The sequence below is a fragment of the Globicephala melas genome, chromosome 15 (genome assembly GCF_963455315.2).
Source record: "Globicephala melas chromosome 15, mGloMel1.2, whole genome shotgun sequence".
NCBI lineage: Eukaryota > Metazoa > Chordata > Mammalia > Artiodactyla > Delphinidae > Globicephala > Globicephala melas.
The window spans coordinates 71,656,428-71,674,881 of record NC_083328.1 but is presented as its reverse complement, the minus strand read 5'-3'; the positions used below and the strand labels follow the sequence as shown (position 1 = coordinate 71,674,881).

Below are 18,454 nucleotides of genomic sequence, written 5' to 3'. Positions count from 1 at the left end.
ACTCAGAAGTCCTTACCAGTCATCTGTAGTTTCCTCACCTGAACATGACCATGTTACATGACTTCTTTGAAAGGATTGCCAATCATGAGTATAAAGAATTTACCCATTTCATGGTCAATGATGGCCATTTTCCACCAAAATTTCTTAGTCTGGAAGACTTGTCTACCTACGTTTCCTCACCAAGGCCCCCCAAAGAAATTTATGGGTCAAATAATGATCATTTCTCTATTACTAAATTAATCAGAAAGTTCAGTGACAGCTGAACTTCTTCCCTTCCTGAGGCAGCTTCAGGGAGAGCAAGAAGTGTGGTACTTCCGTGAGTTTGCTCGTGGGGGGAAGACTGTTTTCTCCAGGTTGGAACAGTATTAGTCAAAACTCTAGGCCCTTCCCCTTGCCCCCCGTCAGACTATTATTTTATTTTCCTATCAGGATATAGAATGTTAGAGGTAGACTCATAATTATAGAGACATGCCCCATCACCAAATAGACTAACAGGAATTTTACTATATGCAGTCTCTTCAATGACGGTGCACTTGGCATGAGTATGAAATGGGAGATTCATTCCCTTGACAAATATTTATCAAATATTTATGCTTTTTGTCCCTAAAAAGCGTAGGTCATGTTGTAGGGAAGCAGCTGTAAACAAAATATAGTAAAATAATCTGCTTTCTACGAGAGAGAGACAATAAAGAAAGGGGAAAATATTAGGGCAGGTCGTGCTAAGCGTTTCGAAGAAAGAGAGTGATGGGGATACGGGAGGCTGTGCTCTTTCTGTAGAGGGTCAGTGAAACCCTCTGTGATAAGGAGGTGTTGAGCAGAGGCTGCAGAAAAACGTGCCTGGTGTGTTTGAGCCACAATCAGGACCAGGGTGGCTGGAGATAAGTGGGTGAAGGGGAGGGGAGTGGAAGGGGATGAGGCAGAGATGCCATGGGGGCAGGTCCTGACCAGCCTTGTAGGACTTTATAAGAATCAAAATTTGACTCTGAGAGAGATGGGGTGTCACTGAGGGACTGGTTATGTGACCAACGGGATAGAACTCAAGTTATAACAGAATCCCTGTGGCTGCAGTGTGGGAGTGGCCTCAAGGGGTCAAGGGCAGAGACAGGCCATGGGCAGGCTGCTGCAGTGGTCCAGGTGAGCCATGATGGAGTGTGTACCTATGTTTCCTGGGTTGATCCCAGTTCTCTTGAATAACATGTATGACTTGCTCTGTTGAGGTTTCTATGGAGGCTTCATCACAAATCGTGAGTCATTAAATCTTTAGCCATTTGTGATTGATTCAACCTCGAACCCCTCTCCGCTCCCTGAGGTGTGGGGGCAGGGAAAGGGGGAAAGTGGGAATGAAAATTCCCACCCGCTAATGAGGCACTTGTTCCCCTGGCAACCAATCCCCATTCCTGGCTTAGGTTGGGGCTTTATAAAAGTCACCTCCCTCACATGATAAAATGTCCCTTTTTGCTCTCATCTCTTAGAAAATTCCAACAGTTTTAGGAGCTCTGTGTCAGAAATGGGATGAAGACGAAATTAATATTTTTATATAAGTCACAATATCAATATTCCATCAATAGTCCATTTTTCCAGTCCTCATGAGTTCATCAATGTAAACACACTGGTGTCTTTTCTTCCACGCCTTTCTCCATGACAGCATGATTCCTTCACATTTTCTTTTTTAATGGTGTAAACTTGCAACAACACCCCAAGTACCGAGAATAGTATTATAAAACCTATGGACCCATTGTGAAGGAATTATACAGGAGCAAAACTCGTCATGACTGCAGTGACTGTAGAGCCTGGGATTTGAAGCCAGGATTCTTGTCCTAATTTTCTTCCTCACTGCATCCTCACCTTCATTCTCCACCCACCATCACTGCTCTCCTCGTGCTGGCAAATGTAGAATTTGTGGCATCCAGTTCTCAGCATCGGTGGTGGGAGTGGTCTTTTCACTAAAGAAGCCCCTTTCCCCACAGTGATGTTGAACGTCTGTGTCTTCAAACAGTCTGGCCTTATGTTTAAATCAATTCATATTATAATTAAACCAACTACAGTGGATTCTGTTATTTGCAACTAAAACCTTAACCAGTAGGTTCCATGGAGATGCTGGTCCTTCTCACTCTTCTGCAGAGCAGCGAGCACCTCCCCATTCCCTGCCCTCAGACTGGGCCCTGCCAGGTATAGGAAGCCAACCCCTTATGGTGACATCTACCTCTTAATGGCCACCCCATACACAAAAAACTGGGTGACAGACACCCCAACATGAACGCTTTTGTCCTTTACTTCTTGGGCCAGGTCAAACTTTGGGGCAGGAATTTTTCCTGGATTCTCAGAAGGAGAAAGGAAGGAGCTTGGGGCTCAAGGAACCCCCTTCCCTGTCATCATGTGCGGGGAGGGGCTTCCTACTCCAGCTCAAGAAGATCAAGCTCACGGTTAGTGGGCATTGGCCATTTGTCAGGCTCTGTGCTTGTCATATTCCCCAAATTGTATTCTTCCCCCTCCTTTCCACTTTGGTAACCATAAGTTTGTTTTCTATGTTGGTGAGTCCATTTCTTTTTTTGTTTTTTGTTGTTTTGTTTTGTTTCTCTGTTTGGCCACACCGTGCAGCACGTGGGATCTTGGTTCCCTGACCAGGGATCGAACACAAGTTCCCTGCCTTGGAAGCGCAGAGTCTTAAAAACTGGATGGTTAGGGAAATCCTGTGAGTCCATTTCTATTTTCACACCACACTTCTTAAGCCAGTCCTCTGTTGATGGGCACTTGCATTGTTTACGTGTCTTGGTTATTGTAAACAGGGCTTCTATGAACATTGAGGTGCATGTATATTTTCAAATTAAAGTTTTCATTTCTGCAGATATATACGCAGGAGAGGAATTGCTGGATCATATAGTAGTTCTCTTTTTAGTTTTTTTTTCCTAGCATTATTTCTTTTATTTATTTTTAATTAATTTATTTTATTTATTCATTTTTGGCTGCGTTGGGTCTTCGTTGTTGTGCAAGGGCTTTCTCTAGTTGCGGTGAGCGGGGGTTACTCTTCGTTGCGGTGCGTGGGCTTCTCATGGCGGTGGCTTCTCTTGCTGTGGAGCACGGCTCTAGGCGCACGGGCTTCAGTAGTTGTGGCATGTGGGCTCAATAGTTGTGACTCACGGAGTCTAGAGCGCAGGCTCAGTAGTTGTGGCGCACGGGCTTAGTTGCTCTGCAGCATGTGGGATCTTCCCAGAACAGGGCTCGAACCCGTGTCCCCTGCATTGACAGGCAGATTCCTAACCACTGTGCCACCAGGGAAGGCCTCTTTTTAGTTTTTTTAAGGAACCTCCATACTGTTTTCCATGGGGGCTGCACCAGTTTACATTCACACCAGAGTGTACGAAGCTTCTCTTTTTCCACACTCTCTCCTGCATTTATTATTTGTAGACTTCTCAATGATAGCCATTTTGACTACTGTGATGTGATACGTCACTGTGGTTTTGATTTCCATTACTCCAATAATTAACAATGTTGACATCTTTTCAGGTGCCTGAGGCTATCTGCACGTCTTCTTTGGAGAAATGTCTGTTTAGGTTTTCTGACCACTTTTTGATTGGATTTTTTGTTTTTTCAGTATTGAGTTGCATGAGTTGTTTGTATACTTTGGATATTAACCCCCTGCTGGTCGCGTTTTTTGCAAATATTTTCTCTCATTCGGTAGGTTGCATTTTTATTTTGTCCATGGTTTCCTTTGCTGGGCAAGAGCTTTTAAGTCTGATGAGGTTCCATTTATTTATTTTTGCTTTTATTTCTTTCGGCATGGGAGACTGATCCATAAATATATTGCTACGATTTATGTCCAAGAATGTTTTGCCTATGTTCTCTTCTAGTTTTATGGTGTCATGTCTTATATTTAGGTCTTTAATCCATTTTGAGGTTATTTTTGTATACAGTGTGAGGGTGTGTTCTAATTTAATCGATTTACATGTAGCTGTTCAGCTTTCCCAACATCATTTGCTTAAGAGACTGTCTTTTCCCCATTGTGTATTCTTGGACTGAACAAGTTGGGTTTATTACTCACTGCAGCAATGGACAATGAATGATATGGCATCTCATTAAGAGGATGTTGAAGGACTTACAGGATGTGGGTTTCCCTGAGGTTATTTGCAGGAGAGTTTCAGGAAGCTGGCTTTGCTCAGGATGGATGCTGTAAGGAAGTGGGGCAGTTCTATGATCAGGTGTCTTCATCTTATTCTGAAGTGAACTTTCAGCTGAGAACTGAGGAGGTACAACCAACAGGCTTTGCTATGAGATTGCTCACGGGGGGTGAGGAAAAGGTAGAATGAAGGACAACACTCAGCCTTCTGGGGGAAGGTAGGGGAAGCAAGTCTTTAGAAGGAAAGACAATAAATTCAGTTTGGTCAATGTTGAGTCCATGGTGCTTGGAGAACACATAGGCAAAGAAGTTGAGTAGACATTGATTCATTCATTCACTTGTTCATGAAATGTTTATTAGGGATAAAATATGTGATGACTGAAACCTTTGATCAGACTCCATGGCTTCAAACTCTGGCTCTGCCAATTTACTAGGTGTGTGGCCTAATCAATTTGCTAGTGCTTTACATCTGTGAGCGCAGATAAACTTTGAACGGTATCCACAGAGATGGAGTCATCCTTCCATTTATATAGGAGGAACCTGAGGTTCAGAGAAGGTGGGGATTACTAGTACCTCAGAGAGTGAAAGTAGCAATGTGAGTTCCCTGTCCTGATGTGCTGGTAAAAGTCACTGAGTCGATGAGAATGTCTAAGTAACTGAGAGAGGTAGAATTAATAATTAAAACACCCATCACCACTATTGACAACCTACTATGTACCAAGCCCTGCACGTACATCTTCAGCTCTAAACACCACAACAACCTTAATAGGTTTTTCTTCCATTTCAAAGTCATTCAAGCTGAAGCTCAGAGGTTTCATCCCTTCTCCAAGGTCACATAACCAATACCGGCAGGTGCTGGGATTCAAACTCAACACTCTCTGTCTCCTATGCTTTTCCTTGAAAGAGGTTTAAAAGCTGTGCCTTCAGAAGCCGCGACGATTCACCAGAAGAGACTCAAAGTTCTTCACATAGGAAGCTCTGCTTTTCATCATTATTTTATGCTGAGACCAAGTGGAAACCAATTTTGGTAAAGAATTTTGTTCGCATTTATGCCATGAGGGCCTTACCTGTGAGTTAGAGGAGGAGGATGGCTGAGAAAAGGCCACTGGATAGAAAAATGCGGAACTTGGTGGTGACCCTGGTAAAGGCAGCAGATCTCGCTGGTTATGAGCAATAGAAACTGACTCTGGCTATTGGGAGCAGAGAAGGAATTTGTGACAACGGTGTGGGGATGTAGTGGGCATCCATTCTCCCTTTCTGATTGTACCCTTAAGTGAGATCCTTTTGGACTCTTCTGTTGGCACCCATAGCACTAACTGATTTAGTTCAGCTCACGGACTGAGGGGAGTGCTAAAAGGTCCCAGCTTGGAAAGGATGGTAAGCGAGGAAGAACTAACGTCTTCCCAGGCCACCTCTGAATAACCACCATTTTTAGGTCTTTTGCCATTTATCGATCAAGGTTAAATTCCAGGGAGAGCATCTGATTGGCCACTCTTGGTCTGGGGGTAAGGCAGGCACTTTGATTGACAGGCGGCCCAATCCCACCAGTCCTGGGTGGAGGAAGAGTCATTCCTCAAGCAAAATCAGGCTACTGTATCAGGAAAAGGACAAAGAGACGCTAGGTGACAAAGCAACAAAATAGCCCATATACTGAGAGAGAGAAGTTTCCATGGAGAGAAGGGAGTTTGAATGGGTTCAACAGTCCAGGTGGAGAAAGCTCTATTGTATGGTGAAAGGCACCCTGTTTGCTCCTGGGAATTTCTCAGGCCTTCACTGTCACTTGTTTACAGTTACCTTAGAGTAGGCATGTTTGCAGCTGACTCATGTAACCTTCCATTTTAACTTTTTCTTCTTCCCTTTCTTGATAAGTATGATTTTACTCTCATGAAGTCGTGTCCACAATCTTTGGTGCCTCATCTATGTTAATATCAGGTAGATTTGCCTGTGTGTTGTTTATGTGTTTGTGTATTTATACCATTGAAATTAGCGGGACCACATGACACTTTTTGCAAGTTCTTCCTTGTGATTTTCAGCTGTTTTTCGTCCAGCAGGTCACTTTCCCTTAGATGAACTTCAGTTTCTTCATCTGTAAAATAAGAATAATAATACTTACTTCATAAGATTCTTAAACAAGAACAAGCTACCTTTTACTGAACACTTACTGTGAGCCCACCCCACAGGTCACAATTTTAAATTCATTCCAGATCAGTTGAGTGTTGAGGATGGAGGTATTTGGAGTGGGGCTGGGGCGACAATAAGTAATGGTGGGGATTATGGAAACTGGAGAGAACGCTCCCCTCGTGAGAAGAGAGCAGCTCTACTTAGCTTAGCTCATGGTTTTCAAACTGTGATCCCTTGAGCAGTACTGTCAGCAGCTCTGGAAACCTGTTAGATGCAGATCTTGGGTCCCACCCCTGTCCTACTGATCAAAACTCTGGGGTGGATCTCAAACGTGTGTTTGAACAACTGGCTAAGTGACCCTGATGCTCACTCAATTTTGAGACTCACTGCTCTTGTTACATTGCAGGACTGTGTAGCCAGACCGTTTACTTTTCCCAACAATACTAGAAATTACTTTTTAAAGAAATCCCACACTGTTCAATCTTGGCAAATGTTTCAAATTGTAAATTGCACTGTCTAACAATACTTATATTCTAGCCAGATTTGAACCTCTGGTTTATGCTTTTCCTTTTAATCCTTAAAATAATCCTTAAAAAAACAGTATTCATGATACCACTTTTAAGGAGGAAGACTATGTGGTTCCAAAGAGTGAGGTGCTGTTATATCGCATAGCCAGAAAGTGGCCACCCATGTCTTGGATATGAATGTACCTCTCACAGGGCACAGCATCACAAACAGATAAACATCTTCTGCCTGCCCCGGGTGCATTCCATCCATTTCACAAAGGGGCCCTAGATAGCATGGATTCCAAGGTTCTCATTTTTCAGAGGGAAAAAGTGAGGATTAGAAGCAGAGATATGACTGGGGTCCCACAGTGCTAGGATCACTGGTCTTTATCCAGAATACAACCCCTGTGATGTTCCCGCCTTGCGATTTCTCTGAAGATGCCCCCAGGGGCCGGGAAGGCTTGAAACTAGAGACTCAGTCACTCATGAGCAGGGAGGTGGGAGGTGGAGGGAGGACAGGCCCCTCGGGGGTCCCTGGGTCTGGGGGCCTCTAACCTGGACCAGAGGGAGGAGGATATTGGGAGAGAAAGACAGACACATGAGAGAGGAGGGGGCAGAAAAGAGGAATCTCTGCTGTTAGGGGGAGTCTCTGCTGTTCCCTGGTTTCAGATGGACAGACTGAGGCAGGGAGAGGGGCAGGACCAGAGGGCCTCCTGAGCTAGAATCCTAGTTGTGCCGTCTGCTTGCTGTGGGTCCTGAGCAAGTCGCTTCACCTCTCCGAGCCTCTGCTTTCTCGCTGGCAAAATGGGATGAGAATCCCAGATGTGGTAGGGTCGACATGAGGCTAAAAGAAATCATACATGTGAAATGTCTCAGGAGAGAGCAGACCCTCCACACACAGTGGCTTGTTTTGTGAGTACCCCGCTCCTGAAGCCCTTCTGTCCGGGGGCAGCTCGGTATTGAGAGCTCCTGCCCTTCTCAGTGGAAAGGGTGACTTTGTGCGAGGAAGACAGCCCCTCCCGCCCTCTGCAGCTCATCACCCAGCTGTGTGCCCGTTTGACACTTGGCTGGGCTTGCTCCTGGGGCTTCTGGGCATTGAGCCAGCTCCCTTCTCCTTGACCCTGGAAGTGGAGCACAGGGTGTGTATGTGTGTGTGTGTGTGTGTGTGTGTGTGTGTGTGTTAGTGGCAGATTGCTTGAGTATGTGTGGATGAGTGAGTTGAGGGGGCATTGGTGCTACATGATTGTAACTGGGAGTGAATATATGGGAGTGAGTGAAGAGACTGTGGGTGTGTAAGCCCTCACACGTGCACTATAGTTTCAACTTACAAAGCAGTAGAGTGCATGGTGCACAGACTCTGAAGCCGGATCCCTGGGTTCAGATACTCTCTCTACACCCTATATCATTAGGCAAATTCTTTCCTGTTACTTCAGGTTCCTCCTCTGTAACATGAGGAAATATCAAAAATTCTTCACCACCTCTTTTAAGATTTTTGAGGATTAGATGAGTTAATATATGCCAAGTAGTTAGGATAATGTCTGACACATAGAAGAAGCTAAGTTTTATCTGCTGTAATGACATTATTATTATTATTACAAGGACTTTGACTTCTCAGGGAGAAGAATATGTCTATTGCCTCCACTTCTTCCACAGAAACGCATGATGCTGGCAGCATTGACCTCATGTGACACTGGAAAACACAGGGCTCTGGGAGATTTAAGTCTTCAGGGCACAAAGTTAGGAAAAGGCAGAGCTGGTACCCAAACTGAGGTCCTATGGTTCCAAAACCACTGGGGGAGAGACAGGAGGATGGAGGCTATTGTGGGCGATCTTCCAAGCTCCCCTGAGGTCCACTCAGGCAGGCAGCTCTCCTGTTTCCGAAACCCGGCGAGGGGAAATGGGAGGTCATGCTGTGGAGACGTGTTCAGCTCCCTGCTTCCCCTCTGCCCACACCCCTTACTCCTTTTTCTACTGAGAAAACAGGGTTGCTGCCTCAGGAGGGCTTCTGCCTGGGCCAGTGCCAGGTAAACAGCAAGGGTCCATCCAGCTGAGAAGCTGTGGCAGTGGTTGCAGAAGGTGTCCTGTGTCACACCTGTCTTCTGAGTTAGGCAGTGGTAGGGGTGAGGGTGAAGCGCATAGTTCCCAGCTGTAATGAAACCTGCAGGAGTTGAAAAGGAGGACCTGAGCTAACACACTGTTGTTCACTTATCCATCCTTTGATTTGCTCTCATTCACTCATCACCTGCCATGCACTGCTCTAGGTGCTGGGACGCTCCCTGAGTCAACATATTGGACAAAATTCCACCTGTGGAATCACAATCTGTGTTTCCACGAGACCCACAGGGAGAGTCAAGTCTGAGAAGCGCTGTTACTGGGCATTTGGCCCCAGCAGGCAGAAGCAGGTTAGGTGGGGAGATTACACAATAAACAGGACCCAGCCCAGCTCCACCCTTTCCTCACTCCCCTCCTCACTGCCTGTCCCACCCCTCAGCTGGGATATGAAAAGCTCTGTCAGCCCCCAGCTTTCCTCAGAAGCCCTCCTGCAAGGCCACGATCATGAGCCGGCTCTGCCTCTCCATCGCCCTTCTCGTCCTCCTGGGCACCCTGGTGGCCGGCATCCCGGGCACCCTGGTGACCGGCATCCCGGGGGGTGAAACCAGCAACCACACCGATGATGAAACCAGCAACCAGGTCAAAGGTAAGTCCTGACCCACCTCTCCTCTACAGGCTGGGGGGAGGGGGGAGTGAGGGGAGTCCGTGGAAGGGGTTGGGGAGTAGGGGTGGGGTGGATGCTGACAGCCTCTCTGGATTTCTCCTGGGAAGTTTTAACTCCAGGGACATTTCCTGACTCTCAATAGGAAAAAAAATTAAAATTAAAAAATGTATATGTCGCCTACCTCTACCAGATCAGGAATCCCATCTCTGACACTCTCAATTCCTGGTCATTGCCATGTCCCTGAACTTCACTGTAGTGTAATAAGAAGATCAGTATTTGATCCTTGCCCTGATCCTGGAACAGACCTCCAGAAACTCCTGGAATTTACTGGGGTTATTTTTGGTAATGAGGTGAGAAAAGGAAGGCCACGGAGAGACCTGTAGGATGGGGCTGGTCTCCAAAAAAACCCAGTCATGTGTTTAGAGGTTACAACTTTCAATAGCCCGCATTCCAGCATCTCTGGGGCGAGGGGAGGGTATTGAGATGGAGATCAATCACTAATGGCCGATGATTCAATCAACACGCCTATTATTGACACCTCAATAAAGATCCATAAACGTTGGGGATCAGAGAGCTTTCGGGGTGGTGAACACATGGAGGTGCTGTGAGGGGTTGCACTCCACTAGGGCAGGGCGCCTCCGCACACCTCTTCTGCCCCTTTGCCCTGTGCATCTCCTCCATTTCGCTGTCCCTGCGCTTTACCCTTTATAATAACCTGGGAACGGTAAGTAAAGGGTTTTCCTGAGTTCTGTCTGCACTTCTATTGGTTAGTGAACATGGAGGTGGGGTCATGGAACCTCCGATTCTTAGCCAGTCAGTCGGTCACAAGCATGAGTGACTCCGGACCACATGGCTCGCATTTGAAGTGAGGACAGTCTTGAGTCCTCAACCTGCGGGATCTGCACTAACTCCATGGATTTAGTGTCAGAAGTAAATTGCCTTCTGGGATGCCCAGTGGGTGTTTAGGGAATTGTTTGGTGTTGGTAGAGACGCCACCTATTTGGTGTCAGGGAAAAACCAGACTCAGTCTTCCCTGTGATTTGGGGGCTCCAGTGAGGCTTGGGACAGGGGAATAATGAAAGTTGGACACTGCAGCCAGAAACTCTTACCAGTTACCTGTATTTTCAGAATTCCTGGCAGAATCAGGTAGTTTATCTAATAGGTTGTGACATGACAGTATCTTGTCCTGACCCTATCACCCACATGCCATGTGTCCTGGGGCAAGTCTTCTGCAGTTTCCTCACTTGAAAACGGGAACCACGTTACATGGGTTTTTGAACAGCTTACCACTCATGAATTTAAAGAGTTTAAACACATTTCATGGCCAATTTTGTCCATTTTCCACCAAGATGTGTTAAATTGAAAAAATTTCTCTACATACCTCCTTCGGGAAAGAAAAGATATTGAGGTGTCAAATAATGATTATTCCTCTAGGATTAAAATTAATCAGAAAGACGTGGGACCACTGAGCAGAGCAACTGCAGGGAAAGCAAGAAACACAGCGCTTGTGTGAGCTGCTCCTGGGACCAAGGCTGATACAGTCTTAGTAAAGGCTCAAGGCCCTTTCCCTTGTCCCCTTTTGACTATCATTTTATTACCCTCTCAGGATATGGAATGAGAGGTAGATTGATAATCACGTAGACCTGCCCCATCATCAAGGAGATTTTGCACTAACAGGAATTCCATTATCTCCATTCTATTCAATGACTGTGCGCTTGGCATGAGCATGAAATGGAAGATTCGTTCCCTGGCCATATATTTATTAAGTCCCTACAGGCTTGGTTTTTGGTGTGGGGAAAGAGCTGTAGACAGAATATGGAAAAATACCTTGCCTTCTCAGAGTGAGACCGACAATAGCAAAAGGGGAAATGCTCTGCTAGGTTATGAGTTTTTGAAGGTAGAGAGTGATGGGGATAAAAGAGGCTGTGCTCTTTCCGTAGACTGATCAGCGAAACCCTCTGTGATAAGGGGGCGTTGGAGCAGAGGCTGCAGAAAGAACGTGCCTGCTGTGAACCAGCGGCAGCAATTACCAGGGTGGCTGGAGCTGAGTGGGTGGGAGGGGAGGAGGGCGCAAGGGATGAGACCAAAGAGGCCATGGGGACAGGTCCTGACCAGCCTTGTAGGATGAGAATCGGAATTTGACTGTGAGAGAGATAGGGAGTCACTGCGGGACTGGTCATGGGAGCAATGGGTTAGGATCCCTGTGGCTGCAGTGCGGAGAGTGGCCTCTAGGGGACCAAGGGCAGAGACAGAGGCCCAGGGAGCAGGCTGCTGCAGGGGTCCAGGTGAGCAATGATGGAACGAGTACCTATGTTGTTCCCTGGGTCGATGCCAGATGCATGTTCACAACATGAATCTCTTCCTCTGTTGAGGTTTCTATGGGGGCTTCATTATCTAGTCATGATGCATTAAATCATTAGCCATTGGTGACTGTTCAACCTCCAGCTCCTCTCCGATCCCTGAGGTTGGGTGGCGGGCTGAACTGCGGATGGGAGGCCACGAGGGAGAGGGTAGGAATGAAAGTTCCAACCCTCCTGTCAGGCAGTGGTTTCCCCTGGCAACCAGAACCCATTCTGGGGTTACTAGGGTCTTCCCAAAAGTCACCTAGTTCACATAACAAAAGACACTTTTTTTGCTTTCAGCACTTAGGAAATAGCAAGGTTTGTAAGAACTCTGTGCCAGGATATTACAAAGAACAAGTATATATATATATATATTGCTTATTATAAGTCACAGTATCAATATAGCGTCAATATTCAATTTAGGGAGTCCCTGTGTCGTAACAAAAGAGAACACCCTGGTATGTTTTCTTCATGCCTTTCTCCATTACAGCCTGATTCCTTCACACTTTTTTATTAATGGTGGAAACTCTTTACCATACAAGTAATACAGAGAATAGTCTTATAAAACCCAGGTACCAGCTCCAATAATTACTGACATATGACGAATATTTTTTACCTTGTCTGCCGTTTTTTATTCTTCTTTGGTAGAGTTTTTGGAACCTAATCCAAGGCATCGTACCAATTAATCTTAAAATATTTCATGATGGAGATATCAATTTGTGCATGTTTACCATATCATGTCACACCTAGGAACATTAATAATAATATCCCAGAAAGCAGGTTGTCAAATGGCCTTTTCAATTTGACCCGTCCCCATAACCCTAACATTCTCTATTGCAAGACACACTGGTGGATTCAGTTGTTGACATTGTAGACCAACCTGCGATGACGGTCCTCATAACTGACCCAGAGCCCCTCCCATCCCATAAGGTTCTCAGCCTGCCTTCTGCCTGGAACCTCATCACACGGGTCCCTGCAGGGCCCGGAAGGTCAGGTACTTCTACAACGCCAAGTCCGGGCACTGCGACATGTTTATATACGGCGGCTGCCGAGGGAAGAAGAACAACTTCCCAACAGCACAGGACTGCATGAAGACCTGCGGTGGTCCTGTGGTGACCCACGGGTAAGGAAGGGGGCAGGACAGGGTGGGAGGGGAAGGGCTGAGAAAAACAGGTGAAACTCAGAGGGCCACCCACCATTCACACCTGCACAGTGTCTTTCCTCCTCGCTGCCTCCCAGGAGAAGTGGCTCAGTGTCCTGTGAAACCGCAACTGAGCACATCCTCCACGGGCCAGCTTGGCAGAAGGTCACCCCTAGAAGCCCCGTCATGAGAATCTGAGCTTCCTCACATGCTCCCCTTTTCTCAGATGGGAGCACTGAGTCAGCCACCCTACAGAGCATGTCTGCAGTGCTCCTGAGCTCCCCACCTAGGCTTGAAAAACTTCCTTCTTCTTGGTCATTGTGGTCCTGGGTGGACTGTGGTTGCATATTTCTGGGAAAGTCTAGGATCTCTCAAGGTCAGCGGTGTCCAGGTCTGGGGCTTCAGAGATGTCAATCAGCAAGTTCCTTTCTTTTTGCAGAGGACCTGCGAACTGTACCACCCCGAAACCCTGAAGTCAAGGAGGAGCCACGCGGGGCTGGGCTGTGGCTGCTTCTGAAACAGTGTGATCTCCTCTGAGTCCGTCTCAACCCCACCCTCCTCAGCAGAACCCTGCCTCTCTCCTCCCAACATGGGTCTACTTGCCTTAGTTCTGTCTCATCCAGTGGATTCTAAGCACCATGAGAGCAAGTCTTCCCTTTATCCCTAGCACTTAGCACAGGTCCTGGCATAGAGGAGATGGTCCATAATTATTTAAGGAAGGAAGGAGTGAATGCAAGAGCACATTCCTCATGTCAGGATTCTTGTCTCAAGCCACATCCTCACTGCATCCTCACCTTCATCCCCCACCCCACCATCACTGCTCTCCTTGCGGGTGGCCAAGGTGGAAATTCTGGCATCCAGTTCTCAGTATCAGTGGTGGCAGAGGTCTTTTCAATAAAGAAGCCCCTTTCCCTCGCAGTGATGTTGTACATTTTCCTTCTGTCGCTTCAAACAGTCTGGCTTATATTCCAATAAATTCAAATTAAACTAACTGGAGTGGATTCTGTGGTTTGCCCCTAAGAACCTTCACCACTAGGGTCCACGGAGATGCGGGTCCTTCGCACTCTTCTGCAGAGCAGCCGGCACCTCCCCTTTTCCTGTCCTCACACTGGGCCCTGCCAGGTATAGGAAGCACTCCCATTACAGCACCATCTACCTCTGAATGGCCACCCCAAGCGACACTAAAACCCGGGTGAGAGACACCTCAGCATGAGAGCTTCTTTCTTTACTTCTTGGGCCAGGTCAAATCTGGGTGTAGAGGTTGCTCTCCTGGACTCTCAGAAGAACAAAGAAAGGAGTCTGTGACTCAGTTGTCCATTTGCAGTAGGAATCCCCTTGCCTGAGGTCACATGTGGGGAGGGGCTTCTTACTTCAGTTAAAGAAGGGCAACTGCCCTTTCAGTGTGCCTGGCTCTGTGTTAACATTTTGCCTGCATTCTTTTTTTTTTTTTTTTTTTTTAACATCTTTATTGGAGCATAATTGCTTTACAATGGTATGTTAGTTTCAGCTTCACAACAAAATGAATCAGTTATATATATACATATGTTCCCATATCTCTTCCCGCTTGCGTCACCCTCCCTCCCACCCTCCCTATCCCACCCCTCCAGGCGGTCACACAGCACAGAACTGATCTCCCTGTGCTATGAGGCTGCTTCCCACTAGCTATCTACCTTACGTTTGGTAGTGTATACATGTCCATGCCTCTTTATTGCTTTGTCACCGTTTACCCTTCCCCCTCCCCATAGCCTCAAGTCCATTCTCTAGTAAGTCTGTGTCTTTATTCCTGTTTCACCCCTAGGTTTTTCATGACTTTTTTTTTTCTTAAATTCCATATATATGTGTTAGCATACGGGTCTCTTGTAGACAGCAAATATATGGGTCTTGTTTTTGTATCCATTCAGCCAATCTGTGTCTTTTGGTGGGAGCATTTAGTCCATTTACATTTAAGGTAATTATCGATATGTGTGTTCCCATTCCCATTTTCTTAATTGTTTTGGGTTTGTTATTGTAGGTCTTTTCCTTCTTTTGTGTTTCTTGCCTAGAGAAGTTCCTTTAGCAGTTGTTGTAGAGCTGGTTTGGTGGTGCTGAACTCTCTCAGCTTTTGCTTGTCTGTAAAGGTTTTAATTTCTCCATCAAATCTGAATGAGATCCTTGCTGGGTAGAGTAATCTTGGTTGCAGGTTTTTCTCCTTCAACACTTTCAATATGTCCTGCCACTCCCTTCTGGCTTGCAGAGTTTCTGCTGAAAGATCAGCTGTTAACCTTATGGGGATTCCCTTGTGTGTTATTTGTTGTTTTTCCCTTGCTGCTTTTAATATGTTTTCTTTGTATTTAATTATTGACAGTTTGATTAATATGTGTCTTGGCATATTTCTCCTTGGATTTATCCTGTATGGGATTCTCTGTGCTTCCTGGACTTGATTAACTATTTCCTTTCCCATATTAGGGAAGTTTTCAACTATAATCTCTTCAAATATTTTCTCAGTCCCTTTCTTTTTCTCTTCTTCTTCTGGAACCCCTATAATTCGAATGTTGGTACATTTAATGTTGTCCCAGAGGTCTCTGAGACTGTCCTCAGTTCTTTTCATTCTTTTTTCTTTATTCTGCTCTGCAGTAGTTATTTCCACTATTTTATCTTCCAGGTCACTTATCCGTTCTGCCTCAGTTATTCTGCTATTGATCCCATCTAGAGTACTTTTAATTTCATTTATTGTGTTGTTCATCGTTGCTTGTTTCATCTTTAGTTCTTCTAGGTCCTTGTTAACTGATTCTTGCATTTTGTCCATTCTATTGTCCATTCTATCTCCAAGATTTCGGATCAACCTTACTATCATTATTTTGAATTCTTTTTCAGGTAGACTGCCTATTTCCTCTTCATTTGTTAGGTCTGATGGGTTTTTATCTTGCTCCTTCATCTGCGGTGTGTTTTTCTGTCTTTTCATTTTGCTTATCTTACTGTGTTTGGGGTCTCCTTTTTTGCAGGCTGAAGGTTCGTAGTTCCTGTTGTTTTTTGTGTCTGTCCCCAGTGGCTAAGGTTGGTTCAGTGGGTTGTGTAGGCTTCCTGGTGGAGGGTACTAGTGCCTGTGTTCTGGTGGATGAGGCTAGATCTTGTCTTTCTGGTGGGCAGGTCCACGTCTGGTGTGTGTTTTGGGGTGTCTGTAGACTTATTATGATTTTGGGCCGCCTCTCTGCTAATGGGTGGGGTTGTGTTCCTGTCTTGCTAGTTGTTTGGCATAGGATGTCCAGCACTGTAGCTTGCTGGTCGTTGAGTGAAGCTGGGTGCTGGCGTTGAGATGGAGATCTCTCGGAAATTTTTGCTGTTTGATATTATGTGCAGCTGGGAGGCCTCTTGTGGACCAGTGTCCTGAAGTTGGTTCTCCCACCTCAGAGGCACAGCACTGACTCCTGGCTGCAGCACCAAGAGCCTTTCATCCACAGGGCTCCTTAATTTGGGATGATTGGTTGTCTATTCAGGTATTCCACAGATGCAGGGTCCATCAAGTTGATTGTGGAGCTTTAATCCGCTGCTTCTGATGCTGCTGGGAGAGACTTCCCTTTCTCTTCTTTGTTCTCACAGCTCCCAGGGGCTCAGCTTTGGATTTAGCCCCGCCTGTGCGTGTAGGTCGCCGGAGGGCGTCTGTTCTTTGCTCAGACAGGACGGGGTTAAAGGAGCCGCTGATTCGGAGGCTCTGGGTCACTCAGGCCCGGGGGTAGGGAGGAGCACGGAGTGTGGGGCGGGCCTGCGGAGGCAGAGGCCGGCGAGAAGTTGCAGCCTGAGGCGCGCCTGTGCGTTCTCCCAGGGGAGTTGTCCCTGGATCCCGGGACCCTGGCAGTGGCGGGCTGCACAGGCTCCCCGGAAGGGCGTGTGGCTAGTGACCTGTGTTCGCACACAGGCCTCCCGGTGGCGGCAGCAGCGGCACTAGCGTCTCATGTCTGTCTCTGGGCTCCGCACTTTTAGCTGCGGCTCGCGCCCGTCCCTGGAGCTCTCTCAAGCAGCGTTCTTAATCCCCTCTCCTCGTGCACCAGGAAACAAAGAGGGACGTAAAAGTCTCTTGCCTCTTCGGCAGTTCCAGACTTCTCCCCGGACTCTCTCCCAGCCAGCCGCGGTGCACTAACGCCCTGCAGGCTGTGTTCACGCCGCCAACCTCAGTCCTCTCCCGGCGCTCCGACAAAAGCCGGAGCCTCAGCTCCCAGTCCCGCCCGCCCCGGCGGGCGAGCAGACAAGCCTCTCGGCTGGCGAGTTCCGGTCGGCCCGATCCTCTGCGCTGGAATCTGTCCGCTTTGTCCTCCGCACCCCTGTTGCTGTGCTCTCCTCCGCGGCTCCCAAGCTCCCCCACTCCGCCTCCCGAAGCCTCCACCCGCGAAGGGGCTTCCTAGTGTGTGGACACTTTTCCTCCTTCACAGCTCTCTCCCGCTGGTGCAGGACCCGTCCCTATCCTTTTGTCTCTGTTTAGTTTTTTCTTTTGCCCTACCCAGGTACGTGGGGGGTTTCTTGCCTTTTGGGAGGTCTGAGGTCTTCTGCCAGCGTTCAGTAGATGCTCTGTAGGAGTTGTTCCATGCGTAGATGTATTTCTGGTGTATCTGTGGGGAGGAACGTGATCTCCGTGCCTTACTCTTCCGCCATCTTCCCGGAAGTGCCTGCATTCTTTTATTAATCATCCTAAGAATCCTTCAAGGGCGGAAGCAGTGACACGGAGATGTCACTTAGCTGCCTTATGAGTTTTGTAACACAGCAGGTCCCACCTCTCCCAAATAGAGCGACTTTGACAATGTTTTCACGCTCCTGCCTCTGGGAAGATGTGGGCCGCAGGCACCTTTGGAGAACCGAGAGTATCTGCTTCACTGCAGATGAGGAAAGGGAGGCACGGGGACCACAGCAAGCATAGTATTCAAATAAACAAGGACGCAGATGGCGCTGATTCTGTTACTCACTTCCTTATAGTCTTGGGCAAATTTCCCAACATCTGTGAGCTTTACTTTCTTTAATTATAAAATAAGGATAATGCTTGTACTTTTTAACTAGCCAGAGACGTCTCTAGCTTGTACTTTTTTTGTTTTTTTTTTGCGGTACGCGGGCCTCTCACTGTTGTGGCCTCGTTGCGGAGCACAGCTGCACACGCGCAGGCTCAGTGGCCATGGCTCACGGGCCCAGCCTCTCCGCGGCATGTGGGATCTTCCCGGACCGGGGCACGTACCCGCGTCCCCTGCATCGGCAGGCGGACTCTCAACCACTGCGCCACCAGGGAAGCCCTAGCTTGTACTTTTTAACTAGCCAGAGACACCTAGAAACGCTCCCTTTCCTAGTTGAACTAGTTGGGTTTATTACTCACTGCAGCAAGGAATAAGAATCACCTTGGAAGACAATATGATATCTCATTAAGAGAATGTTAGATAGAACTTATAGGATGCGGGCTTGTGTTAGGTGATTTGGTTGGCGGGGGTGTGTGTTTCAGGAAGCTGACTCTGCTCTGGATGGATGCTCTCAGGAAGTGGGGCATTTCTCTGAATGGGTATC

The 18,454-nt window shown here is 47.1% G+C and overlaps 1 protein-coding gene across 1 annotated transcript; it reads left to right on the top strand.

The window, feature by feature from the left end:
• The first annotated feature begins 9,297 nt into the window (after positions 1-9,297).
• Positions 9,298-13,558, top strand: LOC132593508 (spleen trypsin inhibitor I-like). Its single transcript, XM_060285328.1, has 3 exons — positions 9,298-9,439; positions 12,730-12,922; positions 13,380-13,558. The coding sequence occupies exons 1-3, from the start codon at positions 9,298-9,300 to the stop codon at positions 13,411-13,413; spliced, it is 369 nt and encodes a 122-aa protein (XP_060141311.1). The 3' UTR covers positions 13,414-13,558.
• Positions 13,559-18,454: the final 4,896 nt, after the last annotated feature.